General features: G+C 40.3%; 1 protein-coding gene across 2 annotated transcripts in view; it reads left to right on the plus strand.

Annotated features, from left to right (window-relative positions):
• INPP5F (inositol polyphosphate-5-phosphatase F) overlaps positions 1-24,787 on the plus strand; it is a 37,424-nt gene extending 12,637 nt beyond the window's left edge. For both annotated transcript variants that reach the window (XM_021529278.3, XM_077784719.1), the window contains exons 2-20: positions 102-182; positions 6,715-6,851; positions 7,520-7,648; positions 8,226-8,393; positions 8,699-8,755; positions 9,997-10,195; positions 12,692-12,871; positions 13,228-13,295; positions 13,733-13,857; positions 15,188-15,265; positions 16,001-16,121; positions 17,985-18,113; positions 18,806-18,923; positions 19,425-19,623; positions 20,452-20,523; positions 20,617-20,690; positions 21,899-22,027; positions 22,755-22,842; positions 23,288-24,787. In XM_021529278.3, coding sequence (XP_021384953.1) covers positions 102-182; positions 6,715-6,851; positions 7,520-7,648; positions 8,226-8,393; positions 8,699-8,755; positions 9,997-10,195; positions 12,692-12,871; positions 13,228-13,295; positions 13,733-13,857; positions 15,188-15,265; positions 16,001-16,121; positions 17,985-18,113; positions 18,806-18,923; positions 19,425-19,623; positions 20,452-20,523; positions 20,617-20,690; positions 21,899-22,027; positions 22,755-22,842; positions 23,288-24,380 — 3,245 coding nt within the window. In that variant the 3' untranslated portion in view covers positions 24,381-24,787. The remainder of the gene's footprint in view (positions 1-101; positions 183-6,714; positions 6,852-7,519; positions 7,649-8,225; positions 8,394-8,698; positions 8,756-9,996; positions 10,196-12,691; positions 12,872-13,227; positions 13,296-13,732; positions 13,858-15,187; positions 15,266-16,000; positions 16,122-17,984; positions 18,114-18,805; positions 18,924-19,424; positions 19,624-20,451; positions 20,524-20,616; positions 20,691-21,898; positions 22,028-22,754; positions 22,843-23,287) is intronic.
• The last annotated feature ends 220 nt before the right edge of the window (positions 24,788-25,007 follow it).

A 25,007-nucleotide genomic window follows, 5' to 3' on the forward strand; every position in this document is an offset into this window, starting at 1 on the left:
TTTACCCTCTAAGGTGGGGAAAGTGGAGAAGGGTGACTGTTCACTTTAATTGTCTTGTTTAGTTTACTGTTTAAAAACAGGAGCTTTGTTCTTTTTTGCAGCCACTGATCTTCTTTTGGCTTGGAATCCCATTTGTCTGGGCCTGGTGGAGGGAGTCATTGGGAAAGTCCAGCTTCATACAGGTCTGTACTTTGCTCTCTACTAAGGTGGGGGGGTTTATTTCTTTACTGCTGAAGTTCTGTGATATTACAAATTATACTGCACAGTTCCAGTGGAATGATGTGGAGGAACACTCCCCAAATGGACTTGTCAAAGTGATTCTCTTACAGCTGCACATGCAAATTCACTCTGCTCTCCAGTGAAAGTATTGTGAGTTGGCACTGTCTTGTAAGAATAGAGACCTGCATTCACAAATGAGAGAAACTTGTATTTGAAGTTCTCTTTGAATCTCCATGTGAGATTTATAAAATTATTAAATCTTTTGGAATAATCCTTTCAAGGAGATTCCTGTTATTCTCCTATGGTACAAAAATTAATAAAGGAAGCTTTCACAAAATTATAAGGCCTGAATTCTCAATGCTATATAAAAACCTGAATAATAATTGCTGCCTTGGTAGAGGAATATTTGAAAGCAAAAGAAACACTTAAAAATTGTTTGCAGTCAAATGACAGAACTATAAAACTCAAGCAGGTGTAGAATTAATTGTTATTTTATTGATAAGCTTTTCTCTAACAGATAGTAGTAATGTGTTCCTGTAAAATAAACTCAGTACTCCTGCAGCTTTATCAGCTTCAAATTCCTGTAGCTATAATAAGTATTTATTTTGATATATACCAGCTTTGTCCAGCAAGATACCTCTGCCAGTAGAACTCTGGCTATCTATTTACTGGCAGGAAGGAAAGGTGGCCAGAAGCCCTTGCTGTGTGCCATTGTTTTTGTGAGTGCTTACACCCTGCATTTCAAGTAGTGCCTGGCAATATGATCAATACAGGTAAAGTTTCAAGTGTGTTCCAGGAGGGCAGGATGGATTAAATGCTGAGATGGATCAGATGTTTGTGGTCCCTTGAATAGAAACAGATTGCTCAGGGTGGCAATAATGGGATGGAGGACAGGGACTGGGACACCCTGGCATGAGTGTAGGGCAGATAAATCCTAGGAATTATCATGGCTCCACAGGTACTGTGACTCCTGGTCCTGTTTCTGGGACTAATGGTTCAGAGCCCACCTCTTCATGAGGTTCATGATGATGTCCTCCTTCTAGTCACATCACTTCATCTTCTGTGAATTCACCTGATATTTTTGTCTGTGCTCATTCTCCAGATTTATTCAGGCACCTTTTTTTTTCAGATCTGGTGATATGAAGTGGTTCAGACTCTGCCATGTCACTTTTTCTTCTCTTCATCCAGGTTGTGTGTGCTGGTCAGCATGTGCTGTCCATGATGAATGATGGCTAAATTCCAGTAATGACCTTTTTCTGCTGTGGGAAAGTGCTCAGTGATTGGTTTTGACACATGTTTTTTGTGTTTGTGTGGGGTGTGGTGTTTTAAAACCAGCCCCTTGGGTACACAAAAGTCTTCCCCCCCCTTCACTCTAGGGACTCTAGTTATAAAAGCCTTTGAAAAGGGAGACTTCAAATGCTTTCTGGAAGGTTTTTTGGTATGTTGTGGTAACTGAAGATATTTGCATGTGTGTTTATTGTGAGCTGCTTCCTCTGCTTATGAAATCTGAGTTGAAACTTTCCCCCGAGTGTGATACTTCAACAGGTGTCATCTTGCTGTTGTCAGGTAAATTAAGATTATCAGGTAATAAGCCTGATATCTCTTCTTTCCATGTGTCCTATAGAGCTACTGAATCAATTAAGCTCATCCAGGCATTCCACTCAGCTTCTCCTTAGGTCAGTGGAAGTGTTTCCTTTTGTCTCTGCCTTGTTCAGATAACACCATCACAGACTGTTCATTCTTTTTTTTTTGTTGTAAATATTCTGCTGTTTAGTGATGCAACTGTCCTATAAATGGTGTCTTGTTTTCTACTATTAAACATCTGAAAAAAAACAACCTCCAGCTATTTATCCTTACTTTTCTTTTGAGAGCTCCTGGGATTTGGTGCCATTTCTGATGAGTGTCATCCATCAGGCTGCAGTGACAAGGAGAGGGCTGGCTGAGGTGTCTCACACAGCTCTCTTCAAACCTGCTATTTTCAGTGAACTCCTACTTGATCATATTCAAGTGTGGCATGTTGTTATCCTCAGGCTGAATCATCTAGCAGTCTGTAACAGTAACCTGTCTTCATTACTTATTCTTGTATCAATCTTTGTCACCTGGAAACTTTATCAGCAGAAGTTGTATAAATATTTTACATTGCTGGATGCTCTGTCCAGGCTCAGCAGGAGAACTGTGCTGGAGGAGCTGGGTGAAATGCCTGACCTGCAACAGGAGGACTTGCTGCTCTGATTTCTTCTTTCCTGCCCCCAGGTTATCAGGATCAAAAATAATTAGTTTGAAGCTCATTTGAAGAATTTGGGCTTGTCCTGCTCAGAGCCTTGTTACCAGCTGTTGTTGAAAAGAGGTTTTAAAAATCCTTGGCACACACAAAAGCTGAGAACATCAAATGCCTTTTTAAGTATTGAAATTGCTACCAGTGCACTCTAGGGCTGTGACAAAGCCTGTATGCACTTGAATATCTTGGTCATAGAGCTCATGTGTTCCTGAAAGATTTGTTTATTGCAGGAATGCTGGAATTATCTAAAATGACCTTGAAATGTCCCTATAATCAGTCAATGGCTGCCTGTAATTTAGCATTGGAATACCCTTGCCAATGAGCTGTAACTAGGGATGGGTTTTAATTTACTCTTAATCTTGCTGGTTTTATTGCTTGCCTCATACAGGAGAATTTGTAGGAAAGCTGCTGTGACAGGGAAGCTCTCTCATAGAAACCAGTTAGCCAATATTACATGGTGTACTTTTTAATTCTTCAGAGAATTTTTGACATGAGAAGGCCAGTTGTACCTCTGAACATAATTGTACACTTATATTTGGGATTCAAATCTATTTAAAGCAATATTTTGTTCTTCCCCAAAGTGAATTTTCTTAAACATTCAGATACTTTATTTTTTGTGTGTGTGTGGGGAACTCAAACACAAACAATAAAATGTTAGTTGAATATCAGAATGTAAGAATATAATTGCTTACCATTTTCTGGCCCATTCCAAGATAACATGAAAGAAAATACATAGTAACAATGGGAATAAAAGGAAAAGGGTTTTAGGATATATTGTGGAGATGTTAGTGCAACAGTTCATTGCACATTTTCTTGGTAAGATGCACAATTAAAATTGTCTTTCCATAATCTTCCCATATAGAGGCAAACCCATCTTTTGCATAAAGTATCTCCTTTATAGAATTTAATTTTGTTCTCCAATATATCTGACTATAACGAAAGCTGGATTTCCTAACCAGTTCCAGCAGTTGCCACTTAACACAATAATTTCTGCCTCAGGTTCTGTTTCTTGGTCAAAGCACACCCCTGTGCACTGCAGTGTCTGTACTTGGATTCATTTGGAGTGTCCCAGTACTGGTTAATTAAGACCCAGGTTAAATGCTGCTGGCAAGAGTCCACAGACTCTGTAAACAGGAAGGAAATGGAGTTCTTCCTTCCTTATCCCCAGCTTTTTTTTGTTAGCATGCCTTTGAATCTTGATAGAAACTACAGGCTGTTCTGAAATCACTTCATTGAGATATAACTGAATTTCATACAGTCAACAACCCAAAGCATTCTTTTTGCATGCAGCCATTTTTTAAGTTGTTCAAGTAACAAAAAGTATGAAATTGGTAGTGTAGAATTTCTTGGCTAAAATGAAAATCCTTGCAGAAATCAGCATTTGTGATAAACTCATGTACAGTATGAAAAGTTACTGCAAAAGCATTTGGGGGAAAGTACATGCTAGATTGCTGGGGAAGTGTTAGAGAAAAAACAGCAGTGTTGTGCTGACAGTGTTGAAACAACAGAGGAGTAAATTTCCATTTTAGTGAGGAATGAGAGGTAATAGCTTCCTCTGGATGCAATACTTCAAGCTAGTTGTCACCATCTGCTCTGGCCTAGTTCATAAAACACTGAAAATGAACATTATATCCTGAGAGATGCCTTGAAACATTCACTTTTCTGGAGTGGCATAGAGCTGTCCTGTCCTGCAGTGCACAGCAGAGCTCACACATTGAGCAGGCAGTCACTGATCTGTGGAACTGCTTTTTTCCTCCTGACTGCAGAAGCACATTCTCTGTATTTAGGGATTCAGTTATTTAGATATTGCTGGCTATTATAATGTGCTGCTTTTATGGTTATTGTTGAAGCTTTTACTTCAGGGCATACTTTATCTGCATAATTGCTTCCTGACTGTTTACTTTTGATCTGCTGGGGAATTCCTGTTTTCTTTCAATGTTCTGTAGCTCTGGCTATAATACAAAGAGCTTTGCAATGTACACCCAGATGACATTTCAGTGCCTTTTAAAAAATGACAAAAGGATACTCAACTCACTTGTCAGTATTAAGCTCTTAAGTTCTTGTTTACAGCTACCAGGGTTTGTTAATACAGGTATTGGGCAGAGTTTTTTTTCCTTTTCCAGTTTTTTACTGTGGCATATTTGTTCAGAAATGCCTTTACCTTACACTAATCCCCAGTAGAGCCCTACTGATTAATTCACTGGAGCTCTAGATGGTCACCTTTGTTAGAAGAGTGTCTGTTTTGTTTGTTGACATACACTGGTGATCTCCTAGGAGTAAATTGTGTGGCCAACCTTCTGCAGGTGGGAACAGATGAAATTATAGGACTGCCCAGCAGGGATATCTGCCTGGGCACCCTGTTGTAAAAGCTTGGATTGCCCTGCTTTTCAGAGCCTGCTGGGTTTGCCTGCTAGAAATCAGCACAGAAAGGGTAGATCTTTTCAGATGAACTGATAGGCATCTTTATGTGTTGCTGGTGGGTTTGGCAGCATTTCAATTTCTCCTTTGCAAAAGGATTTTTTTAACCTGTTCATTGGTCTTCTTGCTGTTGGATAAAATCTGTCATTTTCCTCAGCTTTTTTTTCCCATGGCTGCTGGGTGGGATGCTGGGGCCAAAGGCAGGTGTTCTCCAAGGCATGTTCCCTACAGCTGCACGGAGGAGCTACTCCAGCTCCAGCAGGATCACTGAGTGGCATTTGCTGTCACTCTCCTCTCCTGATCTGGTATCCTTTGACCAGTTTTAGGAGACTGTGCTTGTGAGACAGCTTGGATTGTTCTTGTGACAGCCCTGCTCCAGCCTCAGGGCTGACTCTGCTCCATCAGGGTGACACCCTGAGATCAACCCCTGACCTGAGGTGTCTGATCTGCAGAGATGAGGATTCTGCTGCAGTGTTCAGGAACAGCACAGGACTCCCTTTACAGGACCATGCATGTTAAAGAAGTGGTACATGTCTTCATTCCCCTTCCCATCCTGCCTTTTTGAGAGGCACCCTCTGGCTCTCACAGCACGTCTGTAGTTATGAGGATCTGAAATTTTTAAAGGCTTCTTAATACCTACCATAAATATATCTATTTTTTAAAGGCAGTAATGCAGAATTCAAGGGAGGAGTGCAGTGTCACAGCACACAGTTGTCTGTTGGCAGTGACTATTCCTGTTCTTCAGATAAAAGAAACTGCTGGGGTTTTCTGTGTTTTTCTTAAGCATTCAGAGGATAAAATACTGTTCAGAATTTACTGAGCAAGGAGAACAGGGTTTGTATTTGCTATAGAGCTGCTAAATAGACTTTTCAAAGGCTGTGGATCGTATTCAGAGGCACAATACATGACACATTCTGCCATCACAAGTGTGGGAGCATATTTAAGTCTATCACAGCAGGGTTTTTATGTCTTTATGTCACCTTTTCAGCTGAACTCAGTTGGCTGCTTCTCAGCTGGGAGAAGTAGTGAATGTGTGTGTTTGTCTCTAGGACTTTTCCATCTCCCTTAACAGAACTTTTGCTTTTGACTCCTAAAAGCCCAGCACACAACTCCTGCTCTAGCCAAGGGATTGAAATCTAGGAATGTCCAGGCACTTCTCAGCAGTCAGTGGGCATGTTTGCTGTGTTTCCCTGTCTCATTAAAGTGTGGGTCCTGTAGCTGCAAGTGCTGTAGGCTGGATGTGTCTGGAATGCTCCTGTCACCAATATCTTCATTAATTTTTATCTCACTAATTTCTCCACCACTTTATGCTCTTCAGGAACGCTGTCATGAGCCTTTAAACACGTGTAAACTGCTTTATGTGGTGCAGCCCATGTTTACTCATCAGATTTCTTCACTCATGAATCTTGCAATCAGGTGTTACCTTTGTCTGTCTTGCTGTTTGATACATGACAGGAGGTACAAAGGGAAATTCTTAACTTGCTGTCTGAGCTCCAGCTGTTCTCAAATTGTGCTGCCATTAGTGGGAACGTGCATCATCCTAGAGATTGTTAATTGCTATAGGTGAAGCAGGGGTTACTTTGATGTAAGTCTGTGAAACAGTTAATCTCCTTATTATATTGAGGCTGAATAAATATTTTAAAGTCTTTGTTTATTTTATTGCAGTGCATAATAACAAAATACAACAATAACAAATCACCGTTCACTGGATTCTTCTAGTCAAATAGTTTCTGGCACATTAATAAAAATAAATTCCTGACAAAACAAATAAAAGCATCTACTGATCTCTTTTTTTCCAGATTTACCGTGGTGGCTGCTTTTAATTCGTCAGAAAGCATTGATTGGCAAACTTCCAGGAGATCACGAGGTTTGCAAAATAACCAAGATTGCAGTGATTCCACTTTCTGAGACAGAACCTCAGGATCTGGAACTGGAGGTATGGCAATCCTCAAGGAACTCTGACTGTCCCCCTCCTGCTTCAGTGAAATAAAAGTCAAATGCGTCTTGTCTCTTTTTCCTGGTTTAAGCAAACCTCTTGAATATTTTGTGCTTTTTAAAATATTGGTTTTTGATAAAAAGTATTTTTTTTAAACAGAAATCACATGTTCTCTTGGGGAGGGGAATTGCAACCAGATAATACCTAAATTTCATAAAGATAATGGGGAATACCACAATGAACCAGGAGAAAGTATATTTTTTAATGGATTCTCTTGCTTTCATCCCATTTTGGACTCTTAATTATGTAACTTGGCTTGAAGGGAAATCCTTTAAAATGTTGCCATTTTTTCCCCCCGAAAGAGAATGGATAAAGGAACAAAAATAAAACTGAGTAGTGCTAACTTAATTTGGGTGGGAAGTTGGAGTGGGTCTGAGTACTCAAGTCATGACAAATTGAGGCAGAGAGTCTCACAATCAAAGGACAAAATGCCTTTTATAGAAGAGTGGAATTAGGCCATAGATGGAAGCCTGCATGCTCCTCCCTCTATTTCAGTGTCTTCCCTAAGTTTGTGGACATGAAAATCTTGCTTTTGTAGACTTTCAGTTTTCTTTGAACTTTTTAAAGAGTATTTAAATATTGGCTTTAATTCAATGTCATTATTTTAGCTTTGTAAAAAGCACCATTTTGGGATAAACAAGCCAGAGAAGATAACACAGTCCCCTGATGACACAAAATTCCTGCTGAAGACTCTTACTCAAATTAAATCTAATGTGTCTGCTCCAAATAAAAAGAAGGTAAAGTTTTCTGCCGTTTCCTTCTTTGTTCCAAATATTGAGTCCATAATTCAAAGGTTTTAATGGATGATCAAATGGAATACAAAGCCCTTAAAAAAACTGCAGAATATGGAGCTACTTTCTTGATGCCCAGTTTTATTTTTTTGATTACTTAGCTGTGGCTCTTCTGTGATTTTTTTTCATTTTGTAATGACATAATTTTGGCAGAGTTGCTAATAGAGTTCTCTTTTACTAGGATTAGCTTCTAGTGAGGTTCTAAACTTGTAGAAATTTCTTTACGTAAGTGTCTCTTGTAATAGAGAATTGGGCACAATTTGATGCCTGGTTCCTCAGAACACCATACATTCTCATCTAACTGCTTTTAACCAATAATGACTTGGATTAGGAAGTCAAAACAGTAGTTATTAAAATTAGAATTATGTTTCTCAGGCTACTATCTCTTGTGATTTTCTTTGCTGGGAGTTTTAAGGTCCTGCTCATCACTGGGAAAGTTTGTCCTCCAAGGTTAGAAAAGGAAATATTACTGGAGTCTTTTTCACTCACAGAGAAAGACATGAGAGACATTTTTTTCTTTCAGATTAGAGAAAGCAAAGAGAAGGAGAGACTGGAGAAGAGGTTATTGGAGGAGCTGTTCAAAATGTTCATGGATTCAGACTCCTTTTACTACAGCCTGAGCTATGACCTGACAAATTCTGTGCAGAGGCAGAGCGCCTGTGAGAAAACCAACCTACCCCTGTGGCGAAAAGTGAGTGCTTGTGTTTGTTTGTTTGTGTTTGTTTCTTCCACCTGGGGGATGAGCTGTCCAATAATGGTCATGGTCATGGTCCAGACCTGGCTGGTCACATTTTACAGCAGCTGAACACCTTGTCCTGTAACCAGCTCAGGTGCAAGGAAACAAAATTCTGCAGCAGCATGACCTGAAGTGTTTCATTTAAAGCACTGATTTGTGGGGTGTGGTGAATAAACTGATGGCCACTGATGTCCTTCCCTCAGATATTGCCAAACCTAACTTGTAATACTGCAAAACCTACCCTTTTGTCTTCTGAACAGGTAGATGACAGATTCTTTTGGAACAAGCACATGATTGAAGATCTTATCAGCATTGATGTGAGTCCTATTTCTAATGCATATTATGAAAACAATTCTTTAGTTCTTTTTAGTTGAGATGTTTGCTTAAGGCCTTGTAGGGATTTGTTTACCAACCTGCTTGGCAGACAGGTCAGGATCAGGGCTGTGCCTTCTGCAGCTGAGCAGCTGGCACTGCTTTCTTTCCCCAGCCAGTCTGTGATCATTGCTGAGGAATGAACTTCAGCTGAAATAAAACATGTGATGCAATAAAGCAATGTAGAATAACTTGGTGTGATGTGTTTGTACTGATTTCTGAAGGTAAAGTTGTGTTTTTATGTGAAATGGATTATCCCTGAACAGAGTTGAACTTGATAATGAGGAGGAGCCAGGAAAGAAATAACCCCTGAATTTCAAAGTTTCCCTGAGATAAGATTTTGGTTTTCCATAGTGGAGGATAGTGTTTTGTCTCTTTGAGCACAGTAGCTGATCAGTGTAAAACCAGTTTAGAACAAGTTGTTCTGAATATGTTCAGAGTAAATAAAACATTTTCCTGGTAAGTGAGCACATAAAGAAGCAGCAAACCACCCTTCTTTCTTTAATATATGACCTTACATAATTTTAAATTAACCTCATGGACAAGGACTAAGTTCCTGTGTGCCAGTTTAGGCCAAGTCTAATTTTCTTTCGGGGTGACAGCAGATGTCTTATGCCCTGCTCCTCTTTCATGGATAATTATGCATAAACAAATGGTTATGGAGTCACAGCAGGGTAAACCTATGTCTTGTGTGAAAAGTTGTGTGTAATGCAGGAGTTTAATGAGTTGTATTTTTCATGTTATAAGATATAAATGGATAACCTTGAATTAGTAGGGAATTTTGATTTCGATTCTGTTTAAGAAATCAATGTTTTAGTGTGCAGACCTATGAACCACTTGTCCTGAGGACTAAATTATCCCATATGAAGATCTATACTATTATGTGTTGCTGAAAACAGGCTAGCATCTACCTTTCTGTATAAATGTGATACAGTATGTGTCCACACAGAGGTTTTAAAACTGCCTTAAAGCAGAAACTAGGTAAAAAAATTGCTTTCTTTCTTCCTCCTGATTTAAAAGCCCTGTGACTGATGGAGGAAAAATGCTCTTACAGAAATAAGGGTATAGCAAAACTTAAAGGACTAAAAGCACGTGAAGCAACTGTTTTATAAGTGTGAGAAATGGCAGAAATAATTGTAGCTAATGTTGGACCAACAGGACAATAAATGTTTTTTGTACCTTTCAGAATGCTGAAGTGGACTTCTGGATTATCCCCATCATTCAAGGATTTGTGCAAATTGAAGAACTTGTAGTAAACTATAGTGAATCTTCTGATGATGATAAGAGCAGTCCTGAAACTCCTCCTCAGGAATCATCCTGTGTGGATGACGTCCACCCGACGTTCCTGGTGGCGCTCATCTCCCGCCGGAGCCGGCACAGAGCGGGTAGGCAGGCACAGCTCGGCTGCTGGGCTGTGGCTGAGCACTGCAGAGGCATGCAGCTGCTAAAAGTGGACAGTGCTGAGTTGTTGAATATTTGCTTCTTTTTTTTGCCAGCGTTGGGATTAAATGTGTGAGATGGTATTTCTTGTTGGGACTCAGATGTTTATTATTTCTTATCTATATCACAGTCTCACAAGCTGTGAGTTCTGCAGCACTTCACTCTAACAAACTAAAAATGGAGCCCCATCTCTCTCCCTGCAAGGCTTTTTAAGGATAAACTGTCCATTTAAGAAATGACACCTAAATGATTTTTACTTTTAACCCAATAACCAACCAACCATGCCCACAATGAGGAATTTTACCCAATTACACAAAACCACCCAAACCCACGGAGAAGATGGTGAAGGTGAACAAAGAGCAACCTCTGCCCTAAAATCTCCATCTTGCTTTATATCTATTGCTATATTCTAAACCCTTAAACTCTTAAGTTTCCCACCCTGTGATATCACACACTTCTATCCAAACTCCACACCCACAATCCCCGTTGTGTCATTCAATTTTGGAAGCCTTTTCCATGGCCTCAGGTCAAATGCAGGGTTCTCCTGGGGGTCAGTGCCTGTCAGCACAGAAAGTCTGAAGTTCTCAGCATCCAGCACTGAGCTGCTCAGCAGATGGGCAGCCCTTGTCAGTCTGCACTGCAGCCTTCCCTGCTGGGAGCAGGGAGAGGAGAGGCTGCAGTGCCTGCAGCACTGCACAGCTGTCACTTGGGCTGGCTGCTGAGTTGAGCTTCAGTGGTCTGCTCAGGAGCACTGAATGCATCCTTGGAGGTCACATTCCTGAGGTAGAGTTTTATTTTTGCAGAGATGCTCCTGATTAGGACCTTCCTTATAACTCTGTGCTGATATATTTTGCTAGGCTTAGATGGGAGTTAAATTTTCAAAGGTCTTTGAGGGCTTTGGCAGCAGCTGAAGAGGCTTGAAAAGCTGCATGTGTGCATGCCTGTGTCCCAGGAAATGTTTATTAAGGGCAAGGTGTGAAATGTGACCATGCTTTGGTCTTGTACCTTATTTGATTTAGAGTAGCGAGGCAAACAGAAATTATTCCCTGTCCTTACGGTCTCAGAGAGAAAGATTGAATCATTTTACAGCTTCATAAATCCTGTTCAACTCCAGGCTTTTCAGTCTATCTGGTTTTTATGAAGACATTCTAATATCTCCAACTCCTTTCTTACACAGTTGGGTTTTTAACATGTCAAAAAACCCAGAAAAAAACCTGTTGAGCTTACCCTGCTATGGGACTGTAGCTTTGTACTACTACTCACTTGGATGCATTTAATTCAGTTCCAAGGGAAATGGTTTGTCAGAACAACTTGTAGTAAATACTTCGGGGTTTCAGAGTAGTACCTAGTTTACAGTCTGCCTTTTTCATACTAAATTGTTACACAGATATTCTAGAGGGAAAATTTCTTACTGATTCCTTATTACTGTGAATGTTACTTTGCTGATCTGATTTCTAGTCCAGAGCATAAACTGTGTAGAATTTTCTCATATTTGCTCATCTGATCTCTAGTCCAGAGCATAAACTGTGTAGAATTTTCTCATATTTGCTCATCTAATTTCTATTCCAAAGCATAAACTGTGTAGAATTTTCTCCCTGTCTGATTAAAGGCTGTAATGCTGCCCTGACAATTTCTCTATAGAGAGCCCTATTATAGGTATTTTACATTCCTTTCCCTTTCCTGCTTTTAACCTCTTCCTGTCTGTACTGTCAAGGTTCAGTTCAAAAAATTGGTTCAATGCTACTTCCAGACACGGAACTGAATTTGCATGACCTTGAATATTTTTCCAACTCTCTTACTCTTCCCTGTCCTTGCTACCACCTGCATCCTTTGTGAAATAATGATATGCTCTCCTTTGAGTCAAGGATATGCAAACACATTTCTGTTTAATGAGCAGTTCAGAGCTGGGTAGGCATAAAACTGTAGTCAGAGGAGCTTTATCTCTTCTTAATGGGCAGAATTAGTTACACAAGTTAAGGGGAATTAGTTACACAAGGAGGGGAAGGCTTCTGTTTTGTGAAACCTGTAAATCCTCTTGGACTGCTTGTGGGATCTATGTGAGAAATTGAGCCTCTGCCAGTAAAAGTGGCCTTTAGGTTTATGGGAAATACTGAGCACTGAAGTAAAACTTTTGTGCTAAATGTGACAGAACAGGAACAAATGTGTCTTCTAAGATGGACCAGAGTTATTTGTGACTTTAATCTGATTGCCCTGTCCTGTCAGCTTACGTTCTGCTGCTCATAGTGTATTAGTAAATAAACTTTATCCATATAGTCAAATTAGCTTTTATGGAATAAACTAGGATAGGAGTGACTTCTATTGTTGATCATGGATTTGGACTAGAACTCTTGGGTTTGGTTAGCATTGTCAAAAACAGCAATATAAATTATTAATGTTTAAGCAAATACTTAAATGTGACTTGACCATTCTCATTTCCCCAGGAATGCGGTATAAGAGGAGGGGTGTTGATAAAAATGGAAACGTGGCAAATTATGTTGAGACAGAGCAACTGATCCATGTCCATAATCACACCCTTTCCTATATCCAAACACGAGGCTCTGTGCCTGTTTTCTGGAGCCAAGTTGGATACAGGTATAACCCACGGCCCCGGCTGGACAAGAGTAAGTATTTGGGAGAAAAACCTAAAAATCAGGGCCCCCTGGAACTCTCCTTTATGTGGGTGTGGTGCATATGTAGAAGAATGAAGCAGGATTATTAAAAGTTATTTTTTTGTCCCATCTCCTCTGCTCAAAAAGCAAAATGCAGCAAAATTCAAGGATGTGTTTGCTTATAACAGCAGTGTTGAAGCAGAGCAAATTAATGCAAGCCCTTTAAAAGTAATTTTGTACAATGAGTTATTATCTTTAAGCTAAGGTATCTTGGCTTTTTAGAGTACAAATTTGGGCATGATTTAATGCATCAAACAGGATTTAGTGCTGAACAGGCTGCTTCTGTCTAACACTGCTCTGCCTTGTAGGTGAAAATGAAACCGTGTCCTGTTTTCGTGCACACTTTGAAGAACAGCTGAAAAACTACAAAAAGCAGGTGAGTACTACATGACAGAATAGTAATCTGATGAAAATGCAGGGGCTGAAAGTTAATGCTTTTAGTTTGTTTTTCTTGGTGATGTGGTGTGGGTTTTTTTAGAAGCTTGTTGACAATTGGAAGGTTGGTACATAAATAGAATTTTACTTTAGGTTTTTCAAATAACCTTGTAAATAACCAGTAAAACCCAGGAGTAACTTATGGCAATGTTTATTTCTGTGTACCTGTCCTATGTATTCAGAGGTTCTCTATATTTAAATTTGTGTAGGCAGGGAACTGTTGGAGCTTATTTGTTTTGGGTACAATCTATCAAAGGTTGTAACTTCAGCAAGATTGCTATGAGTCTTTAACTCTGGAGATAATTGTTATTGCATGGTGTAAATCTAAGCAAGTTGTGTAGCAGATGATGAGTGTTAAATAATTAAACTTTTGAACAGGTTATTATTAACTTGGTGGATCAGACAGGCAGAGAGAAGATTATTGGAGATGCTTACCTTAAACAAGTTCTTCTCTACAACAATGCAAATCTGACTTATGTTTCATTTGACTTCCATGAGCACTGGTAAGAAACCTTTCAGAAATGTCACTTTGCATCTTTTTTATTGGCATGAAAAGCCAATAAATGAGGAGAAAACTCATTATTTCTACTTTTGCATGAAACACTGTTCTTTTAAACAAGAATACAGTTTTTAAACTAAAGCACTATAAAACTTAAAGCTTGGGTAACCAAGCACTGCTGTTTGTGATGTTGTGTCTCTGACCTGTTAAATATGCAGTTACTTATCAGTCAAAGCCTAATTGTCACACATTTTAAGAGTTTCCTTAAACATGCCATGAGTGTAAAGCTGTGGCTGACCTGCTTTTTCAAGCTATGTAGCATTTTGCTTTTAATTCTCTATTTCCATTTCTCTTACTTGTTTCTATAAAAACATGATGGGTTCTTTCAGGACCCTGATGTTGTTATTTCAATATAAAATACACGGATTTTATCTTAATCCAATGTGAGTAGTTGCTGTTTTCATGACTGCCCTCTGTTGCTGTGTGCTCCAGAGCAGTGCTCACATGCCAGGCATGTCATCTGTCACAGGCATGTATTTCTCCTGCTCCCCTCAAGCAGGCTGCATTTGTGTGAGGTCTAAACTGGTTTAATCTTCACTTCCAAACTTAATCTGGGGATTGCAGCTGGCCTGGGAGAGCATTACTGGCTGACTGAGTATGGCATTAGTAGGTGCTGTCAGAGGGGGTGGTGGGAAGGGAAACCCCTCTCAGAACAGTATTGGCCTTTGAGAGTTCTGTAGGACTGGTGGCACCCTGGATTGATTTGATAATTAATCTTTTGTTTAGAGGAATTTTCATTTTACTTCATTCACTTTTTTCCTACAAACAGCTATAGTGACCAGGACTGTTTCTGCACTGTGAGCAGGAGTGAATTGAGAGCAATCCTGAAAAATAACCAGATGGGGTAGGGGGAGGAGGGGGTGATGTGTCTGTAGGTGGTTTTCTCTGTACAATCACTGGCAAAGCAGGACTCACCTTCCCAGTTCCAAATCTACAGTAGTTCTTTTTCTTGAGACTAAAATGAGTACAGAATGTTACACATGCCTGAATAGCTGCACACTTCCTAATGGAAGCAGCATTAAAAAATGCTAAGTCTTGAGAATTTTATGATCTTTTAACCTCTTGCCTTGGATTTGGACGTTGAACTGTACTGCAAAATAGTTCTGAATATTGGCTCATTGTCAGTTGGCTCCTGTTTAAAGCTCATTGCAGGAGGGAATGCTTGTCTCTGTTAGCCAAAGCATCATATTTGTTAGCAGTACAAATAAGATAAAGTTGCTAACTAAAGTCACTGCTCTAGTTCAAACTAACTTTTGTGAAATTCTCTGTTTCAGCCGAGGAATGAAGTTTGAAAATGTTCAAACACTGACTGATGCCATTCATGATATTATTCTTGACATGAAGTGGTGCTGGTAGGTACTTAACTGTTTTTAGACTAGTAGGGAACATTTGTAGAGGAAAACACCAACAATGAGTAGATATTCATAGGCCTTATTTTTCTCCAAACCAACATGTTTTATATTTCTCTTTTGACATCCAGCTTGTTTGTCAGAGTTTTTGTCATAAGTGTTGGTGTTCTATCCATGTGACAGCAGGAATTCTCAGGTGCTGTTTCCTCCCTGAGGTTTACTGCATTTCTGCATTTCACACTTCTAGGGTCACTCACATTTAATGTGAAACACTCTGTATTTGACCCACAAACCCTAGGATGGCACCCTTACTGTTGACAGCAAGCAGACATGTTTGACCTTGTTTTGAACTGATTAAAGTTCATACATTTGGGTAACGTGTGGCTGCAGCCTCAGTCAATTGCTCTCTAATGTTCTGTATGGCTGTCATTATCATTGGATTCTCTGTTTTTGAAATTAAATGCCTTTGCTCTTGAAAGCTTTTATTATGTATGTATGAGTTGAATTCAGCATCTGATTGCATCTCAAGTTTATGGCCTCAGTAGAATTTTGTCAGATATCCAGACTAGATTAAAGAGGAGGTTAAGTTGGAACAAGAAGAGTTAATTCAGTGTGGGGTGTGGCTGGGGTGTGAGTACAACCATAAATAGTGCTCCATGTTCTACTGTTTATAGCAGCTGATGAATTACACTGGATTTTCAGTGTCTCAGTGTGCTTTTGTTCTCTTCCTGTTGGCAGGGTTGACCAAGCAGGAGTGATCTGTAAGCAGGAGGGAATTTTCCGGGTTAACTGCATGGACTGCCTGGATAGGACCAACGTTGTGCAGGCTGCTATTGCCAGAGTGGTCATGGAGCAGCAGGCATGTAAATCTGAGGGCTGAGTGCCTCACACCTTAACTGTTCTTCACAGAGAAATTTATGTGTTTGAAAAATGCTGAACTGACCTCTATGAAAAAATCTTTGCAAAATGTTTGAAGTACCATGAAGCCGAGAGGAATAATATATACAAATGCAAAACTTGAAATAATTACAGAGCAGTGATGCCTCCTTAAGGACTGACTGTCCACAACTTGGAGAGGATTGTCTTGTTTGGATTTAGTAATTTCAGATTAAGTTATTTATGTAGGAATACAGAGTTTAGAAACAAGACACCTTCTCCCCAAAGTGCCTCACTGAATTTATGTTAAAGGACTAAAATCTTAACAAGTTGGGTGCTATTTTAGGAGCTTTGAAGTGAAATACTGTGATGCAGCAAGTAGGGAGATGAGTTGTCCCTTCTGTGTGTAGAGGAATAATTAATTCATGATGTAAATAGCCTTGATGGCTGTGAATAGCTCTCCCTGTACAGAGGAGGGATTTTCAAGCAGATTGAGAGTACTTTCCTGTAGTTTTCCTCTTCGCTCTGGCCCTCACTTGCTTTCTATAAGCTCAGTGGTGGCTCTGTTCCCTTGTGAAGACTTGACTGACACAGTTCTGCTACAGACCTAATGCAGACTTAATGTCCTGCAACTGGAACATCAGAGCTCCAGTCACAGCCCAAAATGAGCAAACCTGATTATGGTTAAAGTGAAGGAGAAAGGATGAAGTGGGTCCTTCATTAGGGTGGAAAGTGAATGGATCTGGCTGTTGTACCTGGCAGTTCCTCTCTGTGATCTGCTATTATGAGCTCCTGACACAGGAGTACTGAGGACCAGGGGAGGGATCAGCAATCCCCCAGTCAATATTTTAGAATAGGGTTTCTATCCAGGGTAACTCTCGAGTTCCAAGACAATTCTTTCAAAAACAAGAGTGTTACAGATTGTTGTGAAGAGTCAATCATTGCTGAAGTGTGAACTTGTGATGTGCTGCATCATTCTCATCCTGGAGCTGAAGTGCTTGGGCATCAATTAATGACTGAGAAATGCCCTGAGCATTGCAGGGTCAGTGGCATGGAGTGAAGGACTGAGGGTTACATGTATCTCACACTTCTTCCTTGGAACCTCTGGACCTGCTTTCTCTCATCTGGAAACTTGATAGGGCTTTCAGAGTCAATGAGCAGCTCTGTGTTAATTTTCATCTAACTTGAAAAGAGTCCTTGAGCATTTAGTTTCAGTTGTAAATGGAAGTTTTCCTATCATTTGTTCCAAGTTATCCCTATCATTTAGTAGCTGCACTGCAGTTGTGCATGTGCTGCTCTACCCACTCAGTGTGTGTACAAAGCCTGACATTGGTGTTGTACCCGAGGCTTATCTGGGGAAAACCGAAGGACTGGGTGTTCTAAGAGGGAGAGATCTCACCCTAATATCAGTGACAGCAGTAACTGTCCAAAATGTGCAAGCACTAATAATAAACCAACATAAGAAGTTGTTTTTATTTGGTTTCAGACCCTTGAGGTCATGAATGCCTTTGCAATAGAAGACAAATTAACTTGTTTATTTTAAAATTGTGACGCCTGTTTTTTGATGATTCCCTATTGAAAAATTTCCTGTAGAATCTACAGTAACTTGTTTTCTTCAGCTAATTTTTTGATGATTGACTTAACATCCATAATTCATGTTACTGCTGCCTCCACTGATGTGATATTTAGCAATAAACCACCAATTCATTAATTTAATCTGACAAATCAGCACAATGGCTTCCTCCTCCCCTCATACAAAATCTGACAAGCGCTTCCTTTACGGAGTTCTGATACCGAGAATCACTTTTACTTTGGGCACTGAATTAATACATATGTCAAACTGCAGCTCAAAAAGCTGGGTGTGATGCCACCAGAGCAGCCTCTGCCAGTGAAATGCAACAGGATCTACCAGATCATGTGGGCCAACAACGGCGATGCCATCAGCCGGCAGTACGCGGGCACGGCCGCCCTCAAGGTAAGGGGGAGCTCACCTGCCCCAGGTGAGCCTTGGCCACGGGGCTCAGCTGGGAACCCTGGGGTATTGTCTCGGTTTGGAAAGCCAGGTGTCTGCTAAGGAAGGCAGGAGCCTCCCTTGAAATGGAAAATGAAGTGTAACTACCAAAACAACGTTTTATTCAAATTCTAAACCTTCCGTGGCCTAAAAACTTCCTTTTGTTTCTGAGGTTGTGAGGATGTGCTTTCCTCCAGTATGTTATGTTTGTCTTGTTTTGGTAGCGAAAGCAGTGAGATGAAAACCATTTTTCAGTAAGCTTCAGTTGTCTCTACTGTTCCAGTTGTGTTGCTTTCACATTAAAGGCCAAAAAATAAAGGGATTTTTTTTTTCTTTTGGAGGTAGTGAAGCATCACAGTGATTGATGTATTGAAAGTCCTGCTTCAATGTTAGCTGGCTTATACATCCAGATTTGTTTTCTATTAAAATTTCCTACTGAAATTGTAAATCTGTCAAAACCACAGGATTTTCTGCAGAGTCAATACCAGAAGATGCTCTTTGAAAAAAAAAATCAGTATTTTCAACTTCTATATGAAATCGTTACTCGAAGATAATTCCTGAATTTCCATCTATTCTGTTCTGAGTTTCTGAGTTTCTTTGAGCTGAGCCTGCTGCTTCTAATTTTGATGTAAAGATTTGCATCTTGTGTGTGACAGGGTGACTTCACAAGGACTGGTGAAAGAAAGCTGGCAGGGGTGATGAAGGATGGAGTGAACTCTGCAAACAGATACTACCTAAATCGTTTCAGGGATGCTTACAGGCAAGCAGTCATAGGTAAGAGCACAATTTCAGCCCAGCTAGGCTGTGGTATTTAGAATGGATTATTAAATCATATTGCTTTCGTCTTTCTGACTGATTTTTTTTTTTCCCCTGTTGCTTAAAAGCATTGTGAGTTGGTACATGTCTGTACTGGACACTACAAGGAACATTCTCACTCACTTTACAATTTAAGCAACATTCAATTCAAAGGGATTGCAGTGCGAGTCGTTGGAGACTTTGCCCCAGCTTCATTTTAGCATTAAATGTCTTGTAGCATCTCTTTTTTTTAAGACAAAGGTAAATTCATGTAGCAAGTATCTCTTAAAATTGTGAGGAACTCTTGTTTTTCACTGAAAGTAGAGTTACACCTTCTGAGTTTTCAGTTCCAGGAAACATTCTTTTCAGAAAGACTACCAAGAGCATGATTAAAATGCAGCATTTAGAAGGAATTTACAAACTCTTGCCATATGTCATTTTTAACTGTTTCTTGCTTGTTATTTCCTGGGGTTTGTTTAGATTTGATGCAGGGTATCCCTGTGACAGAGGACCTGTACTCCATATTTACAAAAGAGAAGGAGCACGAAGCCCTGCACAAGGAGAACCTGAGGAGCCACCAGGAATTGATCAGCCAGCTGCTGCAGAGCTACATGAAACTGCTCTTGCCAGATGATGAAAAATTCCATGGAGGTTGGGCACTCATTGACTGTGATCCAAGGTTTGTTGAACGAAGTTAAAACTCATCAGCTGCTACTCTGAAACTTCTGTTAATTACTTGTGATGTTAAAAGGTTTTGATAGCTGATGTGTGGACAGTTCTGTAGAAGGACAAAAGCATCTAAACATGTGCTTTTCCCAAAATGCCATAAAAATGGTGCATGCTGGAATGACCTTTGAGACATCATCTGGAAATGGATGGATGGATGTGGTTAATATTGCCAAAATGTGGCAGGTACCATGAAGAGAACTTGTAGAACTAAGTGCGGTTAAGAGGGAGTGCTTGAGGAGCTGTTGTTCCCTATTGCTTTATAGGGAAAGTGTAACTTAACTGATGAGATTGAATCCCTGGGGAATGAGTCAGCAGTTGGACAGGCTGGATTTCTGTTCATGGGAAGTAGTGGGCCTCAGCTCTGAACTTCACTCCATAGCAAGTTCAGTGTTCAGGAGCTTGCAAGAGAAAACAGTAGATCTCCTGCAGCTTAAACTTCAGCATCTAAAACCAGCAGAGCAGGTTGGTATGACAGCTATTCAGGGCACAGACTCATCACCCTCACTGAGTCTGAGGTATTTTTCCATTTCTCTAGTAGCATTTTTAATAGCTCGTGGGCTTTATTTATTTTTGGACTTTTTGCTGACATATTTGAGTTTTTAGGTAACTTCAGGTTTGAGAGAGAGGGTTGCTTACATGGATTTGATAACACACTGTGATTGAAACTTCCTGTAACTTGTGTTCAGCTCTTAAAGAGTGTCCCCAGAACGCACTGGGCACAGGTTACAGCCCTGCAAATAAAACCTTCTACCCTCTGTTTATTTTTTTTTCCCTTCAGTCTCATCGATGCCACTCATAAGGATGTGGATGTGCTGCTTTTACTTTCAAATTCTGCCTATTATGTGGCCTAGTAAGTTACCACTTTCCCTTACTACGTGTAGTTTATTTTAGTAGCTTTGCTTTAGATTAGTAGGAAACACTAAATTCTGTTTCTTTTTTCCAGTTACGATGATGAGATTGACAAAGTGAATCAGTACCAAAGGTTAAGTCTTGAAGCCCTGGAAAAAATAGAAATAGGTAAGAAAACAGTCACTTTTTTTTTTTTTTTTTTTTTTTTTTTGAATGCTCTTAACAATGGCTTGAGCACTAATCAAAGCATTCTACAAATGTATTGAAGCAGCAGTCATTGAAGTGTGGCACAAACCCTTGGCACCCCACCTAGAAATGGCCCTTTTGGCTGGTAACAGATGCCAGACTCTTCCTGCTGCGGGAAATGGAAGCTTTGATCATTGGAAGGGTTCTGGAATTTTCCCTCTTTCAAACTCCTAAAAGAGCCATGGAGTCATCCAAATAGATTTCATTATTTATCAAATGGCAGTAGCAATTTTGCCAACTTCTGTAATGAGTCACAGATTTGTGTATTCAGGGCTCTCTTCCTTTGATCCAAACACAGCAACTGGCTTGGAATTGTACTTCAGATCTGTTTCATAACTTTGTAAAGCTTCTTTCTTAAGGGCTGATAACAAACATGCTGTTACAAAAGTACCTTGTTATGCTGTTTAATTTATTTGCCATAGAATGTAACATCTGCAGGCTAAATCCAGCATTTTCTACAGGAAGCATTAAAGATGTGATGTCTTTGAATCATGAAAAAGGTGATCCAGTTGGGGAGAAGGGAGGGTGTGGCCTCCTGATGGAGTTTAATCCTCCATTACACAACACAGAGTGATTTCATCATCTCCTGACTGACTTTCACTGCCTCTGCAATTTTTGAGCATTCAGGTGAAAGGTCTCCCTCACTTGTGGAGATTTGTATTCTGAGGTACAGAACAGAGTGAAACATCCTCATCCACATCTCATTTAATGTTGTGGATTATGCACTACACTGAAGAGTTGAAGTACTGGCCTAAATCTTCAAATTTCCATTACATTCCCTTGATAAAAACATTAGCTTTCCCTTTAATCCTTGCAAGAGCATTCCCTAAAAATCCCAGAGAATGTAGAAAGTGTAAAACTTTTTTTTTCCTTCTATTTGAAAGGGAGAACTGCAATAAACAATCAGGCTGGATTGTAATAAACATACAGAGAGTTTAATTGCTTTTTGTAAGTTACTGATTGTTTAGTTAATGTGAAAATCTTTCATTTAAAGTATCTGTCCTGCTCTTATGAAAACATGAAGCATTTTCAGCTGAAAAAGACTGTCAGCACTTACATACCCTTAGGGGCAGGCTCTGCAGTATCTCTTTCAGTGTTTGGTTAAAGATTTCTCCTGGTTTCTCTCTCAGGGCCTGAGCCTACTCTCTTTGGCAAACCCAAGTTCTCTTGCATGAGGCTGCATTACAAATACAAAGAAATGAGTGGATATTTTCACACTCTCAGGGCTGTGGCTCGCAGCCCAGAAGAAGATGGAAAAGGTTTGTATCCTATGTAGAAGTTTTAGACATAGAAGTGTATCCAGTGCATTGGTGTTTCTCTAAAAAACAATTGTTCCGTTGCTTTTAAAATTTCTCCTTCTTCAGAAATCACTCCAATAAAATTCTGTTGTGTTAAGTGGGAAAGCAATTAAAAAAAAACATTCATATCTTACTGTTTTACTAGAAAGAAAAATAAGTTTCAGATACAGCTTTAAAGCAAAACATCTCTCTAGAACTAGAGTAATTTCCCTCTCGGTCTTTACTACTCCAAAAACTTAGAAAATGAAGTTAAAATTAACTACTAAAGAGGTAAAGAAATGGATTTCTTTAGTGAAATCAATGTTTGGAAATGTCCTTGCTTGTTGTTTAACTGAACACTAACAAGGGAAAAAATATCACTTCATGCCCGGAGCACTGAGTTTTGTCAGTGAGGATTAGAATAAATAAAATTGCTTCTTTTCTTTCCCCAAATGAGGCAGCGTGGCAGTGGTTCACTTAATGCTGAGTATTTAGGGCTGAAGGAGAGATTATTCTTTAGGTTTGTTTTGTAAGCTTTAAATCAGAATTGCAACTTGAAGGGCACAACTGCTCTGCAGGGTAAAAGAAAAAAAAGGCAATAAAACGAAACAAAATTATGTTAAAATTAGATCTGTTTTGTTGTTAATTGTAGAATATAGACTTTTAAGGGTGTTTTTAAGGGTCTGACAGGCTGCTGCTTGCATTTCAGACACTCTTCAGTGCATTGCAGAAATGCTGAGAATCACAAAGCAAGCAATGGGGATGGATGTGCCCATTATTGAGAAGAAGCTGGAGAGGTGAGTACCTGAATGATGTGAGCCTTCTGTATCCCACCTTTGCTCTCAACTCAGCTGCTTCTCCCAGCTGAGTAGAAAGTGTAGTAAAAAAAAACTTGTTCTTTTTATAGGTATTGCAGACTGACTACTTGCAAAATGTGGATACTGAGTATACACAATGTCAGGGTTAAAAAAATTGAGAATTTAAATTGTTCTTCATCAGAAATTAAAGTACCTGCAGGAACTTCCTGTTCCCCTTGTTTGGCTACTGTCCTTTGTTGGTTTGAGCTTGCTTAGCTTATATGGATACAATATTATTATGTAAAAAAAAGGATTAAATTTATTATTTATGTAAAGAAAGGGTAACTTAGGAACTGAAATGTCCACTTCTGTTAAAGAAGTAGACTGGAAGACAGTGTATACTTGGTGCTTTGATTGTACATTAAAGAGCTTCTTCCTCTTCTAGGAGGAGCAGCAAACCTCATGAAGACATCATTGGCATTCGGTCTCAGAACAGAGGGTCCCTGGCCCAAGGCAAGAATTATTTACTGAGCAAGTTCTCCTCGCTCAATCAAAAGGTGAAACAAACCAAATCCAACGTGAACATCAGCAACCTTCGGAAGCTGGGCAGCTTTGCCAAACCTGAAGTGAAAGTCAATTTTTTAAAGCCAAATTTGAAAGTGAATCTTTGGAAATCAGACAGCAGCCTTGAAACTCTGGAGAATCCAGGGGTAGATCCCAAAGCCCCTAGTGAATCTGACACGGAAGCCTCAGACAACGACTCGTTCCACTCCGATGACTTCCTGAGCAACTCCAAGTCGGACGAGGAGGCGCAGCTGGCGGGTTCCCTGGAGAGCATCGGCCCCACGGACTACGTGCTGCCCAGCTGCGGCATCATCGCCTCGGCGCCGCGCCCGGGCAGCCGCTCGCAGTCCCTCAGCAGCACCGAGCTCAGCGTCGGCGCTGCCCTGCCGGCCGAGGGCCAGGGCGCTGCCGGCAGCGCGGAGCTGCAGTTCGCCAAGCCCGTGGATGTGTACTGCCAGAGGTTCGTGCAGGATGCCCAGAGCAAGGGCTGCGATGTGGCGGAGCCCCAGGCTGGTTCTCAGGAGCCCCGTCACACACAGACCCAAACCAGCGGGAGCGCAGCCAAGAAGGCAGAAGCCAAGGCCGAAGCTGTTGCAGACGTTCCTTCCAGGCCATCAAAGCTGGATGTTCAGTCTGCTGAGCCAAACCCTCAGCTCTTGGCTGTCGCTGGGCCTGACTTGAGTAAATCCCACAGGAGCCCGGGATCTGTGTGTGGGAACCACGAGGCAGGACTCCACACCACTCCTTCCCCTGCTGACGGCAGCAGCAGCAGGGCCGTGTCTCCCTTCGCTAAAATCCGCAGCTCCATGGTCCAGGTTGCCAACATCACCCAGGCAGGATTGACTCAAGGGATTAATTTTGCTGTGGCAAAGGTCCAAAAGAGCCCTGCGGAACCAGAAGCTTTAAATGAAATCAAACAAAAAGAACTGAGAGAAATGTTTACGCAATGCCAGACACGAATAATTCAGATCTAGTTGTTCATTCGGGAAGTGTTCTTCTAGCTGTGGCTTCTAATAAAATAACACAATGACATCAGGACTATTGTGGCATGAACTGCTACTGGATACTGGGATTGATAACAGGTAATTTGTTTACAAGCAGTGAGAGATGCAAATGAATTTGGTTCTGACCAAGCTTCAGAATTCCCTCAGGCAGGTGAGACAGAACCTGTATAAACCATATTTAAACAGGTAGCTTAGACACTGGGATTCAATAAGCATGCTGTCTATCTTAGATGTGTTGCACAGTTATTTTTTTGAGACTAATTTTGTAGCTCTTCTGAATTGTGTAGAAAGTATTTATACTCAAAGGATGATACTGCACTTCTCTGACCTTACTTACCTTGCACTACACCAGCAAAATAAAGTACCGGTAAATTACATTTTATTTATTTTTGGACTAGTATTTTTACTTGTTTTCAATGAAGTTCTAGATGCAGCTGTCTATGAATTGTGCCTCTACCATGGGAACCAATGTGTTTTTGTTGAATTTAAGTATGTTAACCAGAAAGTAAGATTTTCTTACTATCATTTTCTTTCCAGACATCCTGGGACACTTTAATTATATATAAAACTTAGAGACCGAATCTGAAATACCCACAC

Source organism: Lonchura striata, chromosome 7, assembly GCF_046129695.1.
Source record: "Lonchura striata isolate bLonStr1 chromosome 7, bLonStr1.mat, whole genome shotgun sequence".
In the NCBI taxonomy this organism is placed as follows: Eukaryota; Metazoa; Chordata; class Aves; order Passeriformes; family Estrildidae; genus Lonchura; species Lonchura striata.